At 40.7% G+C, this 20,620-nt stretch overlaps 1 protein-coding gene across 1 annotated transcript in view; it reads right to left on the reverse strand.

The window, feature by feature from the left end:
• Positions 1–9,065, reverse strand: part of LOC118661479 (receptor tyrosine-protein kinase erbB-4-like) — a 513,850-nt gene extending 504,785 nt beyond the window's left edge. The window contains exon 1 of the mRNA XM_036319580.1: positions 8,379–9,065. Coding sequence (XP_036175473.1) covers positions 8,379–8,460 — 82 coding nt within the window. The 5' untranslated portion in view covers positions 8,461–9,065. The remainder of the gene's footprint in view (positions 1–8,378) is intronic.
• Positions 9,066–20,620: the final 11,555 nt, after the last annotated feature.

Consider the following 20,620-nt stretch of genomic DNA (forward strand, 5'->3'; position numbering starts at 1 on the left):
AGCCATGCAATCAAATGTCCTTTAATAAAACAAATATTTGTTTAACTGCTCTAATTCTAGACAAAATTATGAGACAAAGGAAACTCTAAAAATGAAAATACATGTCTAAAAGAAATACTATTCTGTTTGTTTGTGGGGGGTTTTTTCTGTTTGGTTTTCATATGTCCCTATAGAAACAAATTCATATTGCCTAAACATACAGGGAAGAATAGAAAATGATGACAAAAATAATTTCAGTAAAAGGAGAGATCATGTAAAGCAAAGTATTCACGGCCATCCATGACCTCAATTGCACACCGCCCTGCTAGTGGAGGGAGCCATCCTGAAATACAGCTTTGCACAACTTATTACTAAAGCCACAGCCATGCTAGATACAGCCCAAGAAACCAGAGAATCCAGGGCCATTTTCTTTTCAGTCTTAACCAGACACGAGGTATCCTCAGAAGACCAGCATATACCTCTTTTGAAGGCAGGTTTAGAATCCCCACTTGTATCCTTAAGGCTTAAAACCTGGATGTCCACCTATGCCAGATGCATGTGGCACCAGACTTAAGTAAAAGTCAGAAGATTAGTAAAGATGTGGTAAGTGAAAGTGAGTATTTACAAGTCTGGTCTTTTTGGAAAACAAGCTAATGTTTATCACACCATTCATTTTCTTCTCTTTAGATACCTTTAGACTATGTTACAAAGGAAATATATACATTCATACAGCCTTGATTTCTATTACTTTAATTCTCTAGATTCAGACCCTGAATCTTACATATTCTTATTGATGTTTAGTATGCTTCACTAATACCTACAATATTGGAAATGACGTGATGAACAATGATACTGACCTACCTCTATCTCTCAAAGAAGAGGTTGAATGATGTTGCACAGTAAGTCACATAGTATCTATGTTAATGTTTTACAGGGCCCCATTCTCATCTCAAATTCCTAACAGGAAGTGATCATCCCTGCCAAAACAAGTACCAACCCTCCTCTCTGTCACTATGACCCATGTGAATGCTGACCATCACTGAAAAAGGTCTGGTGCTTGAAGAAAGTCAGCGACAACCAGAGAGAGTTATAAGTCAACAACATTGCAAACTCGCTAAGCTTGGAGGCAGCATTTGCAGAAGCCAACTAGAGAGAGGCAAATGTGTAATTGAAATAAATGTATAAAGTCTTAGTAGTTAAAACTTAGCTTATGCCCTTCTGCAAAGAACACAACTGTGATACTGGCAGGTGCTTGAAGAAAAAGAAAAGAAGACCCAACAAAGACAGTGTAAAAGATACATAGCTGGAATCTGAGGATGGATGTGGACAAATCTGAAGTATTCGCATGGGTTTGCTGATTAAGGGTCCCATCAACTAGTTGGTGCTGAGAAGCCCACTGTTCATCCTTCATAAACCATTTTGTTTATGCATCCATACCACTTAATAAAGAAGGAAGAAATAACCATTCTGTACTTACTGGTCATCATTATAAGTTTCACATAAAGCAAACTCTTGAAGGTGCTGTTAGACACACAAACTAGCATAGGCAACTCTTATCTGACTTTTAGGATCCAAATGCTATGTTCAGAAAAAACCCTGCCAAGTAAACTGATCCTCTTACAAACCGTCTTAACAAATGTGCTTTATTTTTTTTTAACCTCCATGTGCTGTACATTATCAATACAATCAATGATTATCTCCTCAGTATAAATTACAGATGTTGATGATCCCACAGTCTTCCACTTCAAAGGAACTTTGTATCGTTAGGCCCATGGTTCCAATCCATGTGTTTTCATTTCAATTTTACAATTCTCTTTTAAAGCAATACAGCCTTGTATTTATTTTTTAAGTGTCTGTAACTTCTCGAGTGCTTCTATATATGTTCAAGAAAATGATATTGGTATCAGGATATGCCAACTACGTTATGTCACCTAACTTCCCTGTGCTCTCAGTTTCCTCAGTTAAAAATGCAAGAACAGAAGGCAGGCAGGGGAAGGTGGGTGGGTGGGAAGGCTCAACCAAAGAACTTGTATGCATTTATGCATAAACCATGGACACAGACAATAGGGTGGTGAAGGCCTGGGGCAGGGGGTGGAGATGGGCCAGAAGGGGACAATGGAGGGAGGAGGAGACATATATAATACTTTTCAACAATAAAGATTTTTTACAAAAAATGAGAGGACTAGATATGTGATTCCTAAATAGAGCTAGATTTCTATGAAGCCAGCACAGGAGACTAGAGAAAAGAGTGGATGAACATTGGGGGAGCGCTACAGCCAGGGCCACAGAGCTGGCTTCTTGCTGCAGCTGTAACAAACTCAGCTCTCTTTTCCCCCTTTACCTGTTTTAGATGCCAGGGCTGCACGTGAATTCACTTAAAAAAAGAGAGACCCGCTTGTAACAATAACTGAAATGCAATGGATTTCTTTTTTCATAAAAGTCTAAACATCGTTTTTCTAATGAACTCATTTTTTTAAATCATGTTAATTGTGTAGGTATCACTTTTAGTTGCACTAATGGAGATGAAGAAATTGAGGCACAGAGTAAGGAGTCTAACCCCAAGATCACATAGAAAATGGCTGTATGACCAGAATTCAGTTCTCCTAACTTTTATCCTGGTGCTTTATTCTGTAGCTTCACACAACAACAGCAGGGCTGCTACTGCCCTGCCCACAGCTCAGGCATGTATGTATCCATTAAACCCTATGTGGCTGCTGCCCTCTGGAGTTGTGCAAAGCAACATGCTTGCAGAATAATCACATTCAACATGAAAACAATCATAAAACAATTACTACATGTTCAGAAAGGCAGTTTAGAATTAGGCTTCAAAATATTCATATATTTCACCTCTATGTCATAAATGTGAGGCAGTTCTCTTCCCTCCTGAAAAATTAGTACAAGTAGAAAGCACTAATCTAGGTGTCAAATATAAAAACAAGGAAGTAGCTTTAAAGCTCTGATCAAAGCATTGGAAAATAGGTCAATTTCTTTAATAACCATGTCCGAATGATCAACAACTCAGGGAGAGAAAACAAAAGTCATATACAATGAAATCTGATGAGACCATAGAGCAATTCTGAAAAGTAGTATTTTGGGGAAATGGCCTCAAAGACAAATATTTTAATAACCTCTTTATTTGTCTAAGACAGGTGCACTTGTAACAAAGATGGTCTGCTAGAAACTTTACATTATGTTTATTAGCATATGTGTACATGTTTTAAATATGTCAATTAACTTGTTACTGGAATGTACCTCAATGTCACATTTTTCAAAAAAACTGCTATTCAGTGGAGAAATAGAGTACATGTTCCCCTACACACACCCCCACCCCCCAGCACACAGGCCAAGTGACAAAGACATGGAGTTGCTCAAGGTATTAAGAAGAAATAGAGGAACTGTCCCCAGTGTAGAAATCTTTATCTAAACCACCTGCTTATGCCCTGTGTCACACCCACAAAATTACTTAAAATCTTCAAATTATGCAGAAGAGTGACAGCTTCAGGAAACATTGATTTAGGATCTTTTCATTGGAAAAAAAAACACAAATTAAGAAATCATTTGTCATTATAAACTGTAATCCCCAATCAATAACTGTATTGGAAAGCAGGAAATGTAAGGGTTTATTCCAACTGCCCAATAATCATAATAATTTAGAAAATGAGTATTAGAGAAAAGATGCAATTTGTTTCCAAACGCTCAAATGTAACATAGTAGGTAATTTCCAAAATGATGGAACCTGGAGAAAAGTTTATAATTTGATTAATTTCTAGCCTGCACAACACATTCAATAGATCATTTTAAAAGATAACAACAGAATATAATTGATAATTTAATTTCTATAGAATAGCTGTAGGCTTAAACATGTATAAGCTAATTTCAATGTAGGCATTAGCATTTCTACAAAACAGTATTCCTCAAAAAGGATGAAATTTGTCGTATGGTGTTTTAGGCACTTACACATGAATATCCAACAGCAGCAGAACACTGTAAAATAAAGCAAAAACTTGCTGCTATTTTTAATATATGTTAAATTTTCTTAATAATTTGTTTGAAATCATGTAAAAGTGACACAGCTTTAAAGCATCGCAAAGTATAAGGCACCCTAATTCAATTTATTTTCTAAAAGTACACCTTACATAGTCATTAATCTTAAGAGGACTCTAATCACCAAGTTACAGAGAATATTCAAAAACATCCCCAAACGCTTGCATCCCTAGCTTTTTTGTTCAAAGGCAGTGGTCTACCTTCCTTCCTTCCTTCCTTCTTTCCTTCCTTCCTTCCTTCCTTCCTTCCTTCCTTCCTTCCTTCCTTCCTCCCTTCCTTCCTTCCTTCCTTCCTTGGTCAGGGAGAGAAAAAGGGACTTCTCTGTAGAAATATTTGGCCTTGGAGTCAGAACTTTTAAGATGTGCTAGTGATCTTGGATCGATGCCTTTTTATTTTCTTTCAGGAATAAATCTGAGCAATGGAATGGCTTGCGATCGTCCAGCCAACCAGCCATATCAGATTTATCAGAAAGAAAGAATGAAAACTGGTTCAGAGGACTCCTGCAGAGGCTGAGTGGCAGGTGGCTGGTAAACACACACACACACACACACACACACACACACACACACACACACAAAAGAATATGCTTAGTGGTGGAGGGAAAATATATATTCATATGTGTAAACTCAATAAACAATAAGATATAAAAAAGAATCCATAGTTATGGAAATGATGAATGCATAAGACAGATGATAAATAGTACTTCTATTTAAGAACCAAAGGGATGAAAGCTCATGAATATTAAATATTTGAATCCACTTTAAGGAGGAAATATGATTTTCCCTCAAATGAATGCAAACTCTAAAATTCTGCCAGTGCAAACTTACTGTGTTCACATTAGAATAAAAAAAAATGCAACTCTTCCATGAAACCCATGCCCTGGGAAATATTCTAATGTAATTTCTTAATTAAGACACATTTCCAGTGACTAAATGAAAAATATATATACAGCAGTAAGTGGCTTGATTTTCAGAAAAACTGACTTTTGATGCATGCATGATTAAAATAAATAAAGGCAGTTTCATTTGAGAAGAAAGTCAGAAAACAGGAATCATGACACAACCAAAAATCTTTCAAGTTTTATCACAACAGCCTATATTAGAGTGTTTTCAAGTGATGTGCAGTTATATTAATAAGCATAAATTTATTAAGCTTTCTGAAGAAATAAATAATACCTTCTAAAAGACCCCCTTTACATATGAAAGTTCAAAATTAAAAGAAAAAAAAAGGAATAGTGTACCCATGGGTGTGCTCACAGCAAACACATGTAGGAAAAAGTATTGATGTGTGTGTTTTTTAAAATATCATTTTCATCTTTTAACTGTTTTAGTAACCGTTTTCTTCTAACTGTAAAAACAGCCCCTAATATTGGAGGCATATCTTAAATATGTAGGAAAATGTATGTTCTTTTGTAGAATGAAAAGCAGGACTAAGATACTTGCAAATAAGAAATAGGAACTGGACTGGTTAGTCACTTATCTGTTAAGGTATGTAAGGCTATCACTTCAATACTACCACCTAGTTCATTTCAATACAAAGGTAATATTGATTATCTTTCAGGAAGACAGAAATTTGGGAATTATTCCTTTTAGTGATAAAGGCTTTATAGTATCTGTAGAAAGGGCCCTTGACCATAATATTTCTCGATAAAATAAGTCACTGGAAAAAACAATCGCCTTCTCTAAAGCTGATATTTTTTCCAAGCAAAGAAGCAAAGGTCCTCATCAGTTACAATTATTTGAAGAAATATCTTAAATCCATACAGGAGAATCGTCTCCGCCCCCCATATTTTTATTCTATCCACATAGAGCAGTAAATAAGGTGCATTCCTTCTGCTCCTTAAGAAATTAGCATTTCAAAAATATGCCGCTTTCCCCTGAACTCCAAGTGTGTCTAATAATGCGAGAAGCAGATTGTCTTCCTCGTTCCCTTAATTTGTTTCATCTAAAAGCAATTCACTCAACATCTTGTCGCCCTCTGGCAGCTTAGTTTACTTATCCGCACTTAATTTCTCATTTGGACCAAACCAAACTCCTCCAAACTGCGAGTGACTGCTAACCAGGAGAGGGGAGATGCAATATGGATTTACTGGGGGCCAGGCAGCCGCCGCACAGTGACAGCCACAAGCACACCGACCTTCACTCACACCCCAGACAGTAACTTGGTTCTCTCCAAGCACCACATTAAAACCAGCTGAACTCTCCCTGCCAGGTGCGGCGGGGGGAGGGTGGGGTCGGCTGAGAAACCCAAGTCCCCAGGGGCATTTACAGTTTCCAGTGGATCACCTGAGCCTGCGTGTTGCAATTATACCAGGGGGTGCACCCGACAGCTTTTCTTTGTGCGGCTCTTTCATCTGGATCACTTTGTGTTTGGAACAAGTGAGGCTCGCCTTTGTGTCCCCAGAATTTCAAGTACAGAGTCACACACGGAACAACAATGGCACGCTAATCCTCGCGCTCTAAATGGGCTCACTTGTGGGTCTGACAATTCGCGGGGGGCGGGAGGGGGTGGGGAGCGAGAGGAGACCAGCTGCAGAACTAATTTGGATTACATTCCTTGCAGAAATTCTGAAAAGGGCTCTTCGGCATAGCTCAACCCCAAGCCACACAGTTAAGACCGAATTGCTGCGGACTCGGAGCCCGGTCCCCCAGCGGCTGAAGCTGAACCAGACAGAGCCCCCAGTAGGTCGCCTCCCGCAAATTCCTCTCGGCTACGTCTGCACGTCGGTCGCCACTGCTATTGAATGGGTCAATGTGCATAATCAACCCATTGAGGGGAGATATGAAGGGGCTCGGAGGGAGAGGGAGATAAAAAGGGATGTAGCTAAGAGGCCGCTTGGAATCTGGAGCCCGTGCTGGTGCGATTCCGGAGGTGGCTGGAGCGCGGACCGGGTATGCATGAAGAATGTCAGAGGCACCGGGACGGTGCAAACGGCGCGCAGTGTGCCATTCGAAGGTCACTCTGGAAGGCTCGGGGATTGTCACTTGTTACTTACTGGGGAGAGCAAGGAGGGGAGGCAGCGGCGGGGGCGGAGCGGGAACACGGCGGCGCGCTGATTCTCGGTGAGGTCAGAGGACACCCTCCCCCGGCCTAAAGCTCTCCCCCTCGCCACTCCCGGGGGCTTTATCTCCCGTGGCTGCCTCCCACGCTCGGTGGAGCAGCCCGGATGGTTCCGGAAATCTCTCCGGCTCTCCTAAAGGGCGCCCCCTTGGCCGCGTCGGACACCGGACTCTCTTCAGTCCTTTTCTGTCCCACTTTCAGCCCCAGGAAACTCCAGGGTCAGAAACTTTGAGTCCCCGGCGCTGCAGGTGCTGCCAGGAGCCCCGCGGGCCGCGGCGCGCCAGCCCCACGGCGCTGCCTCTCGGGGTCACGTAGCCTCCGCCCGTGCAGGGAGCGGGGGCTCGGGCTGTCCGGCCCACGGTGGCCGCGCACCCCGCACGGACGGCCCGCCTCGGCTTCAATCAGTCCGCACCGGGAGTCGGATCGGTAGCCGCGCTGGGCTGTAAACAGAGAAGTTGGAGGGACTCGGGCCAACAGCAAGTTTAACTTCAGGAAGAACTCTTCCTGGAGCCAAACCCAGCGGGAAGGCCGGGCTGTCCGGGCTCCAGTATGTCAACCTTTTTTTTTTTTTCTCTATTTTTTTTTAAGATGTCAGGCAGGCAGGCAAGCTCCCTTCGGGTCAGTCGGGAGAGAGCTCCAGGACGCCGGGCCAGGAAGCCGGGAGTTCCGGGCCCCCGGGCCAGGGCGCGCCCGCCCGCCCGCCCGCCTGCCGCTGCCCAGCCTTGGGCTCAAGTGGGGTCGGACCCCGCCAGGCTCCGGCGGCCGGAGGCGCAGTGGCCGCGGGCAGCACGCACGGGTGCAGAGCCCGTCCTCCAAGCTGCCCTCCCCGCCGCCCTCCCGCACAGAAGGGGCCGGCGGCACCGCTCGGGACCCGCACCCTCCCGCGGCCCGGGCGGTGCGCGCTTCTCCCACGCTTCTGCCCTCCGGGTCCCCTCTCACTCGGGGTTCGGGGCGCCCATGTCCCGCACACCAGGCGCGACCCGAAGGGATCCCTCTCAGGCTCCCAGAAACCGTGCGAGAAAGACCAGGGGGTTAAGGAGAGCGGAAGAGGAGATAGGGGTGCACAGTGTTTCTGTGTTTTTCTTTTTTCCACGAGAAATAAAATGCATGCACACAGACGGTAAGTTTGGGGACGGAATGAGAGGCGAGGAAGAGGGCCCGGTGGAGTGGTCCCTCCTCTCCGGAGAGCCAGAGGGCGGCAGGTTGAGCAAAGTGGGGGAGAGAGGGCCACCCCAGCAGCCGCTCCGGCCGCGGCAGGTTCAACCCCTGGAGCGCGAGCCGGAGTCACCACCCACCTGACTGCGAAGCGCTGCGCCGGACGGTCCCCGCCGCCACCAGAAGGCTCACCCAGACGCACAGTCCCGCCGCCAGCTTCATTGTGTGCAAGTCTCAGATCCCGTGCTGACAGTTACATGTCCAAATGGCATCGCCCCTTTCGGGCACACGGAGGAGACCCGTCAGCCAGGCGCGCGTGGGGGCGCGCGGTGCACCGGCTCGGAGCGCGGCGGGCGAGGGAGTCCGCGGCCGTGGGGCCGGGCCGCGCCGGAGGGGGCGAGTGTGCGCGGGAGTGCGCGCGGGGGAGAGGCGCTCGCGTCTGAGCGTGGAGCTCCTGGCCGGACTGCAGCGATGTCCCCGCGCGATCGCCCTCCCCGCCTCACTCTCTCTCTGGTCGGGCGACAATAAAAAGGAAGGGGGGTGGTGGTGGAGGGGGGGAAGGTTTCCCAAAAAAAAGTTGCTTGCAAAGAGGCGGTAGGTTTCCGGCCTCTCGCCCCAGCCCGGCTCTGATCGGCTCTCCTTTTAGTTTCCCAGCGCCTCCAGTCCAAATTGGGAAGAAAGTGGGGAGGGGGAAGCTTCTGGCTCCTTCTCCCCGTATCCAGTCCTTTTCCCCGTCAGCGCTCCTCACTCTTGTCCGGCGGCTGCGGTAATGAAAGCTCCAAGCATAATTTCCAATGCTTCGCCGTCTCCAGCTGCAGCCCCGCGGAGAAATTAATAAGACTCCCGGAGAGGGGGGGTGGGGGGAAAGGTGGAGGGGGCGGCGGATAAAACAACCCTCCACACAGGAGCCGGCTGGCCCAAGCCGCGCTAGCCCCGCCCCGCTCTGCCCCGCAGCCACGCCTTTCCTCCCGCCCTCTCCCCCAAAGGGAAATCTCATTGGCTCAGCCGCTCCCCAAAAATCCTGGGCCTTAGGAGTTGGGGAAACACCTGTCAGGGCGGAGAGCTTGGTCTGGTGGGTAGAGGAACCTGGATTTAAAGGGCTCACCAGAGGCCAGGGACTGAATGCAAGAGAGGCCCCAGGACAGCTGGGGCACGGAGTGCCAGGACACTGGAGGGAGGGATATATATATATATATATATATATATATATATATATATATATATATATATATATATATATCCCGATTCATGAAATTCGTGCAAGGGTGGACGTCTGGTCTAATTAGCATATTATGCTTTTATTATTATAGATTTTCACCTTTTTTTCCACATTGCCCCACGGTGCTCATCTAAAGACCATACTTAGAAATAAGACCATATCTAGAAATAGGAGGAAATAAAACGTTGCTTCAGGCATAAAGCCTCCACACTTTGGTCCCCCATCATGCTCCACACTCAGAAATCAGTTTAAAAACTGGTTCTGTGCATCCGATAGCCTCTGCAGTGGAGGTAGTCCAGAGGATATGATCACCTGCCTTTTCTCTCTACTCCCGTTCCCACCCTCCCAAACTGACCGACACTGAGTCAAAGGACAAGTCCACAGAATGACATACATCCTTGGCTTTTTAAGTCTCCATGTCTGTTCACTTTTCCCTTGGACTCCTAGACAACTTGGTTTGGGGTTCATTCTAATCCAAAGTTACCAATTTGGTTATAAAGGGCCAACAATTGATCCAGGTCTGAGTTGTTCAGTCTGCAAGAAACTGAAATGACCATCTCAGGATAGAACCAACACAAGTGATTACCTGTATTCTACAATGGACCCAGCTTTAGACTCCTCTATGTTCTCTCTCTGCAGGTTCACCCACCCCAATCCTCAGGTTATTGCTAGCTATGGGAGTGTCTGGGCTTTAATCTAAAATATCCTGGTACTGGGCCATATCATGGTACATATCACTTGCCAATTGCAGCTCAGAAACTGTACCCTGAGCAGGGGCCAGAATCTCATGCGGGTAGTAGTTTTATTGGTTTGCTATTTGCACAGGCATACTGTGAATTGTTTTCTTTTCTCAGTTTCTTCAGGAGCAGCAAATGCATAAATTAAAAGTACCAGGAGAACTTAAAAATCAAGCCACCCGGCCTCCTCACTCAACATTTGAGACCTTCCCACTCCTCCCCCACATCTTTTATCTACAGCCTTGTCCCCATAAAATGTCCATGGAGCTGAGAACAGAGGGAAGCTGCAGTTTCAACCCAGAAGCCTGAAGTCTTCCCTTTCTTAGGCCCACATCAAGTAACAGGCACAGAGAAGGGGCCAAACAAGCTGAGCGTACTGCTTTTACATAGAAGCAGCCTCGGGCCTGGAGAAACTAAGCCGAGAGCCCACAGTGGTGATGTGACGGTGGTACTGATTCCAGAACTATGCACACTGCTCTTCGGGACTATCTCTGTTTTCTATTTTTATCACCATTCACTCGTCCCCCTTTGTTTTCTTTCATTCAGTCTCTCCTCAGTCCCCTTTCCTTAAGTCCCTTTGGGCTTCCGATGATGACTCTCAGATACCTCTTTTCCATGAAAACGGTTTATTTTTAAATTTCCATTCTGTCCCCACAAAAACAATTTAAGTGATTAAAACAAAACAAAAACTTCTGGCTTTGGGAAAATTTTAAATATCTATGTGTTGTTGTCTTTTTAAGTCTTATCCATAATAATTGTAAGGAGTGAAAAAAAAATAGATTGTGTATTTTAGCTTACAATGAGGGGAAAAAGAAAAATGCTTAATATCTTTTTTCTACTTGTGTCCATTGTGGTAATTTTTACTCCCTCATCAATTTTATAGTTCTACTGTGGCAGGAACTCTCCTATATACCTTGGTCTCACTCTTATATCTAAAATAATTATTGGTGCCCTAGCTGGTTTGGTTCAGTGATTGAAACAAAACAAAATCTTCTTGCTTTGGGAAAACTGTTATTTGTTGGCCTGAAGACTAGAGGGTCCCAGGTTCGATTCCAGTTAAGGGCACATGCTCAGTTTGTGGGTCCGATCCATAGTAGGGGGAGAGCAGAAGGCAGCCAATCAATGATTCTCTCTCATCATTGATGTTTCTATCTCTATCTCCCTCTCCCTTCCTCTCTGAAATCAATAAAAATATATCTTTAAAAAAGATTAAAAAATGAAATAATTATTGGCAAAAGAGGAATTTTAACAATATACAGTGGTTAAAAAAAAGTTATAGTCTATTTTTGGGGGATGCTACATACCCCATATAGGTATCCACCAATCAAATTACTTGGCACAACCATAATTCTTAATTTTTTCTGTCTTGACACAATTTTCCTGGTTCTAGCTGTTCAAACAATTATTGATTCCTGGCCAAAATTGGGTATCTGATCAGCAGCCTATAAAGTAAATTGGCATGAAGCTCTACCCAACAGCATATCCTACATTGTCTGATGACTGGTCTACCCAATCAGAGTCTAGCCCAAATAAGAAGGTGCTACCCTGGGTGGCCAAACCCAAAGAGTAGAAAAGCAGAAGCCATGAACTAGAGTCAAAATTTAATTCTTTATGTGTCTGCTCTCATTGGCTTCCCATATAAGCTGAGTCATCCTAAGGAAGGAACATCAAAGTAGGAGACACTGGCTATGTGATGTGGAAATGACATGCTAACTGGATTGCTAGAGGATTTCTAAGATGAATCTCTTCACTTTCCCATGTATCCTTATACTACATCTTTACCAGTTAAATTACCTAAAATATGTTGTTATTTATAACCTTGAAAAGAAAAAACAACCACAAGTGAATACCAACAATTATCTGTTCAATACCCCTTTTCTAGGAACTACCCTTCCCTCAGTTTGACATTTTTTTTTTCTTTTTTTTTTTTATTGCTTAAAGTATTACAAAGGGTATTACATATGTGTCCATTTTATCCCCCCGCCCTAGACAGTCCCCTAGCCTCCCCTATCCCCCAATGTCTTATGTCCACTGGTTATGCTTATATGCATGCATACAAGTCCTTTAGTTGATCTCTTACCCCCCTACCTCCTGCCCCCCAACCCTCCCAGGCCTTCCTGCTGCAGTTTGACAATCTGTTTGAGGCAGCTCTGCCTCTGTATCTATTATTGTTCAAAAGTTTATAATGGTCTCTATTATCCATGAATGAGTGAGATCATGTGGTATTTTTCCTTCATTGACTGGCTTATTTCACTTAGCATAATGCTCTCCAGTTCCATCCATGACGTTGCAAATGGCAAGAGTTCCTTCCTTTTTAGAGCAGCATAGTATTCCATCGTGTAGATGTACCACAGTTTTCTAATCCATTCATCTACTGATGGGCACTTAGGCTGTTTCCAGATCTTAGCTATGGTGAATTGTGCTGCTATGAACATAGGGGTGCATATATCCTTTCTGATTGGTGTTTCTGGTTTCTTGGGATATATTCCTAGAAGTGGGATCACAGGGTCAAATGGGAGTTCCATTTTCAGTTTTTTAAGGAAACTCCATACTGTCTTCCATAGTGGCTGCACCAGTCTGCATTCCCACCAGCAGTGCACAAGTGTTCCTTTTTCTCCACATCCTCTCCAGCACTTGTCGTTTGTTGATTTGTTGATGATAGCCAGTCTGACAGGTGTGAGATGGTACCTCATTGTTGTTTTGATTTGCATCTCTCGGATGATTAGTGACTTTGAGCATGTTTTCATATGTCTCTTGGCTTTCTGAATGTCCTCTTTTGAAAGGTGTCTATTTAGGTCCTTTGCCCATTTTTTGATTGGATTGTTTATCTTCCTTTTGTTAAGTTGTATGAGTTCCCTATAAATTTTGGAGATTAGGCCCTTATCAGATATGACCTTGGCAAATATGTTTTCCCACACAGTGGGTTTTCTCGTTGTTTTGTTGATGGTTTCTTTTGCTGTGCAGAAGCTTTTTATTTTGATGTAGTCCCATTTGTTCATTTTCTCTTTAGTTTCAAGTGCCCTAGGAGCTGTATCAGTGAAGAAATTGCTTCGGCATATGTCTGAGATTTTGTTGCCTTTGGATTCTTCTAAAATTTTTATGGTTTCCTGTCGTACATTTAAGTCCTTTATCCATTTTGAGTTTATTTTTGTGTATGGTGTAAGTTGGTGGTCTAGTTTCATTTTATTGCATATATCTGTCCAATTTTCCCAACACCATTTATTGAAGAGACTATCTTGGCTCCATTGTATGTTCTTGCCTCCTTTGTCAAATATTAATTGAGTATATTGGTTCGGGCCGATTTCTGGGCTCTCTATTCTATTCCATTGATCTATATGCCTATTCTTGTGCCAGTACCAGGCAGTTTTGAGAACAGTGGCTTTGTAATACAACTTGATATCCGGTATTGAGATCCCACCTACTTTGGTCTTTTTCAGGATTGCTGCAGCTATTCGGGGTCTTTTTTTATTCCAGATGAATTTTTGGAGAGTTCGTTCTAGATCTCTGAAGTATGCCATTGGTATTTTAATGGGAAGTGCGTTGAATTTATAGATTGCTTTGGGTAGTATGGACATTTTAATGATGTTGATTCTACCAATCCATGAACACGGTATGTTCTTCCATCTGTTTATGTCTTCCTCTATATCTTTTTTCAACGTCCTGTAGTTTTCTGAGTAGAGGTCTTTTACCTCTTTAGTTAAGTTTATTCCTAGGTAGCTTAATTTTTTTGGTGCGATGGTAAACGGGATTGTTTTTATAATCTCTCTTTCTGAAAGTTCACTATTGGTGTATAGAAATGCCTCGGATTTCTTGGGGTTAATTTTGTATCCTGCTACATTGCCAAATTCATGTATTAAGTCCAGTAGCTTTTTGATGGAGTCTCTAGGGTTTTGTATGTATAATATCATGTCGTCTGCAAATAAGGACAGTTTTACTTCCTCTTTTCCAATTTGGATGCCTTTTATTTCTTCTTCTTGCCGAATTGCAGTGGCTAACAATTCCAGTACTATGTTGAACAGGAGTGGTGAGAGGGGGCATCCCTGTCTTGTTCCTGTTCTTAGGGGAAATGGTGTTAGTTTTTGTCCATTGAGTATGATGTTGGCTGTGGGCCTGTCATATATGGCTTTTATTATGTTGAGGTATGATCCTTCTACTCCCACCTTGCTGAGAGCTTTTTATCAAACAGTTTGACATTTTTAATTTGGATCTGCCTCCATTGTAAAACAACCCCCACTTTCTTTTCTAAGTCGAACCAATCAAAATACTAAGTTGGACCAATCAAAATTCTTGGTCACTGTTGATTGGTTGAGAGATGGTCACTCCCCCTGAGTCTCTTTTCTGGGAAGTTTGTACATGGGAAGAAAAGAATTAATACTCAGTCATTCACTGGTAGCTTTTGAGCTATAAATGTCCACTGCTGGTCTTTTATGAAGAGATGATCAGGCTACAATGATGAAGAATGAAGCTGCCATCTGAAAGGAGCAAAAGTCCAGATGGATCTGGAGAATGCTTTAAATCATCTTTTGGCTTAGTTGTTCAAATCCCCTTTTTCCTTATACTAGTTTAATTTTTGTTTTTGTTACCTAAACCCCAAATAGCATGAAATGATAAAAGAACTTCTTCAACTTGAGTGCTATCATGAAGGCCTAAACACCCCCTGTGGAAGATATCTTGGTAATCAAATCTGTGTCACTTTTATGTCCATATTCTTTCGTTTCCTTCTGAGTTTTTCTTGATTTCCCACAGCTGAAGCCATGACACCAACATAGAAATTCCTTTAGCCTTTGCCCCTTCCCAGTATTCCCTTCTTACCTTCATCTCTTCCATTAGTAATAGAATTTGAGGAGAGTTTTGACTTCATGAATGACAAAGCTGCTGGTGGAAGAAAAGAATACATTAATCTCTGAGTTCAATGTTACATTAGATATATTGTCCCAATCTTATAGTTCACCCCAATCTTCAGCTAGTTTCTAAAACTCCCCTAAAGGTATGATTAGAGCTTGCTGCTTTAGACATATGCACTGGCTTTGAATATAAATTTGAGACAAAAAATCATTAAGAAAGAAAACAAGATACTATGATAATTCAATTATATTCTACAGAACATTTAAATATATAGGATTCTAATTCCCCTCCCATCATCATCTTCCGCATCATCTACTAGTAAGTTATATTGTGTTCACAAGCAACTTCATATATATGAGTCCATTGCCTCATCTTGAAAGGAAGAGGCTGTTATGTCCCAAATTTAAGATTTCATGAGTCTATGATTTATTGATCACCTACCAAGTGCAAGTCATAATTTTCACATACTTCAGTTGTTTTCTTATATTTTTTTCCTCTTTTTTTTCCCCATTTGACCACATACAGCTCTTCTTATGGGGCACCAATACAGCCACATCTTAAAATGCCTTAAGGAAATGTTAAAATCAGCTCACTACTATGATACTGTGAAGGTGTCAAGACTTTGGATCTTCACTATTCCATCAACCAAGAAGAAATTTTGGTTATTACAAATCAGGTTCAGTAATATGATGATCTTTCAAATGAGGGACATGTGCTGGTTTTGTTTGGTTGGTTTTGTTAATTAACCAGTACTTGAAATAACATTTTTGCTCCTAACCCTCAGAGTTCTGACATTCTCTGATATTTTGGTACTCTTCTGTGTTTCAAACATAAAAAAATTAAAAGTTCAAGCATTTTTAAGAATGCATCAATACACATTAATTAAATAGATAGTTTTGTTATCTTAGTTAATTTAATATCCAAAGTGGTAGACTTCAATTTTGGTTAATAAATGTTGTTTTCTTTCTACGTGCATAGTTAAGCTTTAATTTTTAAAGTGCTAAGGAGGAGTGATTGAACATAAATAAATCAAATCTGTGTCACTTTTATGTCCATTCCTCAGTGTCTGTCCAAGTTTTTACAGACATGTTTGGTTTGTGGTTGAAACTCCAAACTAACTTCAGCTCCATGGACAGAGTATTCTTTTCCAAAGCTATGCAAAAATAATTTTCCTAGTAAAACCTTTTCCTGGTGTGTATCTGCTTTATATATTTTTTTTAACCTAAGTTCTTGTACCCACAAAGCAGTTTCTCCTACTGCTTTGTAATTTTTAAGACAAAGCAAATCTTCAGTATCAGCTGTCAATTAAAAACTAAGAAAAGAAACATGTCTACTTTTTTGTGTTTATGTATTTATGGGTAAGTTAACAAATGAGGTTACTTACTGAGGCTATGATTGTGCCTGGCCTGAAATCGGAACCACAGTAAAGTTGGTTAGTTTCTTTTTCAGGTAGCCTCTTATGTTTCACTTCCTCCCTTCTTCTTAACTTAGCCAAGAGCTTGACTGTGTTATGGTTAGCACATAGATTTGTCAATAGAATCCAAAGTTACGTTTGCAATGCACGCAAAAAATGGATGCTATTCTGACGAAGGTCACAAAGAGTTTAGAATTTTTCTTGAACTCCTGACAAGTAGTCAACTAAAGTAATCACTTAGAAACCATGTCTTTTCTTCTTAGGTCTGTACGGGCATGGAGGAACCTTCACACTTGAGCAAACATCTTCCAATGGTTCAGAATGGGTCCTAAACTTCTTGAGTCTTCTTCTCTCAACACTTTCATAGCCTGGTACCTCCTTGCCTGATCAGTTACTTCTCAATATAATCTAGTTCCTTTTCTTTTATTGTAGTCCTCCAATTCTCTTGGATTCTCTTGTTGCCCATCCATACTAAGCCTCTCCTCACCTCTGAAAAATCTGTGAGTGAGGCCCAAGCCATCCAGTGGGTTCTCTTGGTCCGGGGCCCAAATGAATCACAGTTTTCTACTTTCCCAGGTTATGCATATCAGAGAATATTCCATGTTCCAAAATATTTAATACTATATTTTATCAGTAGAGAAGGTCCAACATATAACCTATTGGAATTTTTTAATCTCACAAAGTAGTAGCAAAAATGTTTTAATAGAGAAATGGCAAAAGTTAAACTTTTCATCATGTTTGATGACAAGGGATCAATTACTAATAAAAGAATTTGTGGTGGTATTTATGTCTTTTCTAGAGAAGGGTGGTTATTAATTTATATTGATCTATAAATGTTTTCCCTTTTGATGTGCCATAAAGGTCACTAAAGACTCTACAAAAGAAAAAACAAACAAACACTAGCTGGTATATCTTTGCTTTTGAGGTTTTAGTTTACCACTTAAGAAATCCAAACATGAATATATTTTTATTCACATTTGAATGTTTAAACTGCAGATATAACAAACATATTACTAATGTACTATTATATCAAATCAATATGACTTAAGAAAAATACAAATATCTCAAGAGCTGATAATATTGAGCTCAATATAACAGCATCCAATATAACTTTATTAAGATAGGAAAAGGTTGGTCTGGGCAATATTTTGAATTTGAGGTTAGAACATCCACATTTACAAAAATAATTTTAGTAAGGAAAAAAATCTAAAGATATATATATAAAGTTAGAAAAATATTTTTTGTTCAACAAAACTTTTACCTAACTCTAATTAGGAGCATTTTCTTAAAAATTTGTAAACAACACAGGTTTTTTTCAAATATGTAGTCTATTGAAAATAACTATTAATAATCTGTAATGCCATAATGTATACTGTCATTTCCATTTTTTTATCATGAGCCTAACTTACTTTTAAAATAAAACTAAGTCATAAGCAATTGATATTCTATATAAATTGAATTAATAAACACTGCACCAGCCCTAGCTGGTTTGGCTCAGTGGTAGAGCGTTGGCCTGCAGACTGAAGGTTTCCATTCAGGAAACCTTCCTTGGTTGGGGGCTTCACCCCAGTAGGGGGCGTGCAGGAGGCAGCCGATTATGATTATCTCTCATCATTGATGTTTCTATCTCTCACCCCTTCTCCCTTACTCACTGAAATAAAAAAATATACATTAAAAAAGAAAAAAAGAAACACCCAACCAGATTCTCCTTTGTAATATTTGCTTAAATTGCATAAAGTATTGCTATTGACAAATTTGTGTATTTTATGTATATTTTCAAGAAAAACATATTAACAGTTATTATGATATAAGTTATTAATATTTATCTTAGCTAATAATACATGTACACTGACTCCACATTTTTTCTATGTAGACATTTTAGGTAAACATTGAAAGACAAAGAAAAATGTTCTAATCTATCAAATACTGAAAGAAAGTATACAATTGTGATAATTTATTGTTGTCTATTAGAGTGAAGGATAGGAATCGTCTGCTTCATACAGCTGAATGTGACTTTGTTAAATGAATACTGTTAGACAAATGGAATTACTACTTGCCTTACTGCATCTACTTATCACTCCGTTTAGGAACTCCCCAACACACTGGAGAAGATGTAATGCATTATACTGAAAATCTAATGATCATTGTAGATGTTTTCTGTCTCTCCGGTTTTTCTTTTCAACATACTATTCTGAATACTGTCACTGTGTCCTTTGAATAATAAATCTCAGCAAATATTACTTAAAGATCATCAACCAGTGATATTAGTTATACTAAATTCAAAACTAATGATCATTTTGTCTTAACACGATTACATTTCAGCATAATATTATTTTCCGGCATTTGAAGTGAAATAAATATATGTTAAACACTAATACATATAATTATATACATATGTATATATATGCATATATTGATAATTCCACCCACATTTTTGCTATATGTAAAATGAAAAACATTACTTTCAACTATCTTTTACTACCTGAAATAAACAATTCATAAGCTTTAAAAAATTTTTCAAAGTAAAATCTCCAGAGGTCTACCTCTTTCCTTTACCTTTCCCCACATTTTCCCCCATGGAGCAATTGTTTTCTAAAGAAAATAATTCTACTTTTACTTGTAAATGAGGAATGAAAAAAATAAAAATGCATTGAGCACTGCAATACAATACTATTTGTGAGGCCAACAATATCAATGACAGCAAAATGTTAATTACAAAGGCAATCAAAAGACAGACAATAAGGTATCATCGTTTAAAATAATAAGGAAAAGGTGCATAATTTAGGTGATTGGAATATTTTATGCATACATGCAATGAGATTATACATTCAAACTTATTATTTGAAAAGGGTTAAAATTCACTAACAATGAAAAATTGGCACTTTTATTTTTTTAACCACATAAATAAAATCAACATAGCTGGCAAGATAAAAAATAATTATTTCATCCCTTGCTGGTGTGGCTTAGTTGGTTGGAGAGTAGTTCCATTTCCATGCACCAGAAGGTTGCAGGTTCAATTCCAATCAGGGCACATACCCATGTCTCAGGTTCGGTCCAGTAAGGGTGCCTATGGGAAGCAACCAATGGATGTCTCTTTCTCACCTCTCTCTCTCTCTCTCTCTCTGTCTCTCTCTTTCTTTCCCTCCTTCCATCCCTCCCTCCCTCTGAAAATCAATAAAAAATAAACCTACACATTCAAGGATTAGAAGGCAGAGATCCTGAAAATATACTGAGGTTGGTTCCCACTCCCATGGCCTTCGTGTACATTAATCAGAATTGTTTGCTGATGCAAATCTTGTCATGCAAAGCAATTATAGTTATTCCTAAACTGACCTCATGTTTATTACTTCCGCTTTTTAGTCCCAAACTTTGTCTGATCACACGAAATTTTAATGCTGCTTTTTAAGGGTACACAATAGAGAGTTGTCTTACTGTATTTGCACATAATATAAATGGGGAAGCTGTGCAAATCCCTCAATCTGCAATTCAGTGCTTAGTGAGTCTGCATAGTATTCCAGTGACTGTTCATGCAAAATATTTTCACCCAGGGTCTTTGTTAGGACAAAGAGGCCCTTCTAATAGCTTAAGGCCCTGACACCTTGTTTGGCCTTACTCTGCAACATTAGCTGATAACTAATGGATACTGTCAGCTACAGTACACTAAGCAGAATATAAAAAGCATTTTATAGCAAAGTGGTTAAAAGTAAAAAATATCAAAAAGTTCATGGCTAACCATTTATTTATGTATTTCTCAAATGCACCTGCCCTCAGCCAATGCAACTTCTATGGAGGTTGAATTCATCAAGAAAAATAGTTGGGAAGCATAAAGCCTTAGTCAATAGTTGCAATAATGCTCTTTAACGGGCTAATATTATATTGCCACAGGAATTCCCATTTTGTGACTTCTGGTTGAGCAACAGTGGCATCCAGTGGCCAGATAATTGTTTCCACCATTAAAGTCTCCGGGATAGTCCAGGTGAACGGTACTCAATGCTTCAGATGTATTTAGCCTGAGCAAAGGTATTTACTAGGAAAGCAAATCCAATGCCTCTGTTTCCAGAGCAACCCTGGATCAAGTCTAGGTCATGAGATTAGGCTCTAGTGACTACTCTATACTGACACTCTCTCCAACACCCCTTAATAGCATCAATTTACGACACCTAGTTA

Source organism: Myotis myotis, unplaced genomic scaffold (genome assembly GCF_014108235.1).
Source record: "Myotis myotis isolate mMyoMyo1 unplaced genomic scaffold, mMyoMyo1.p scaffold_m19_p_8, whole genome shotgun sequence".
In the NCBI taxonomy this organism is placed as follows: domain Eukaryota; kingdom Metazoa; phylum Chordata; class Mammalia; order Chiroptera; family Vespertilionidae; genus Myotis; species Myotis myotis.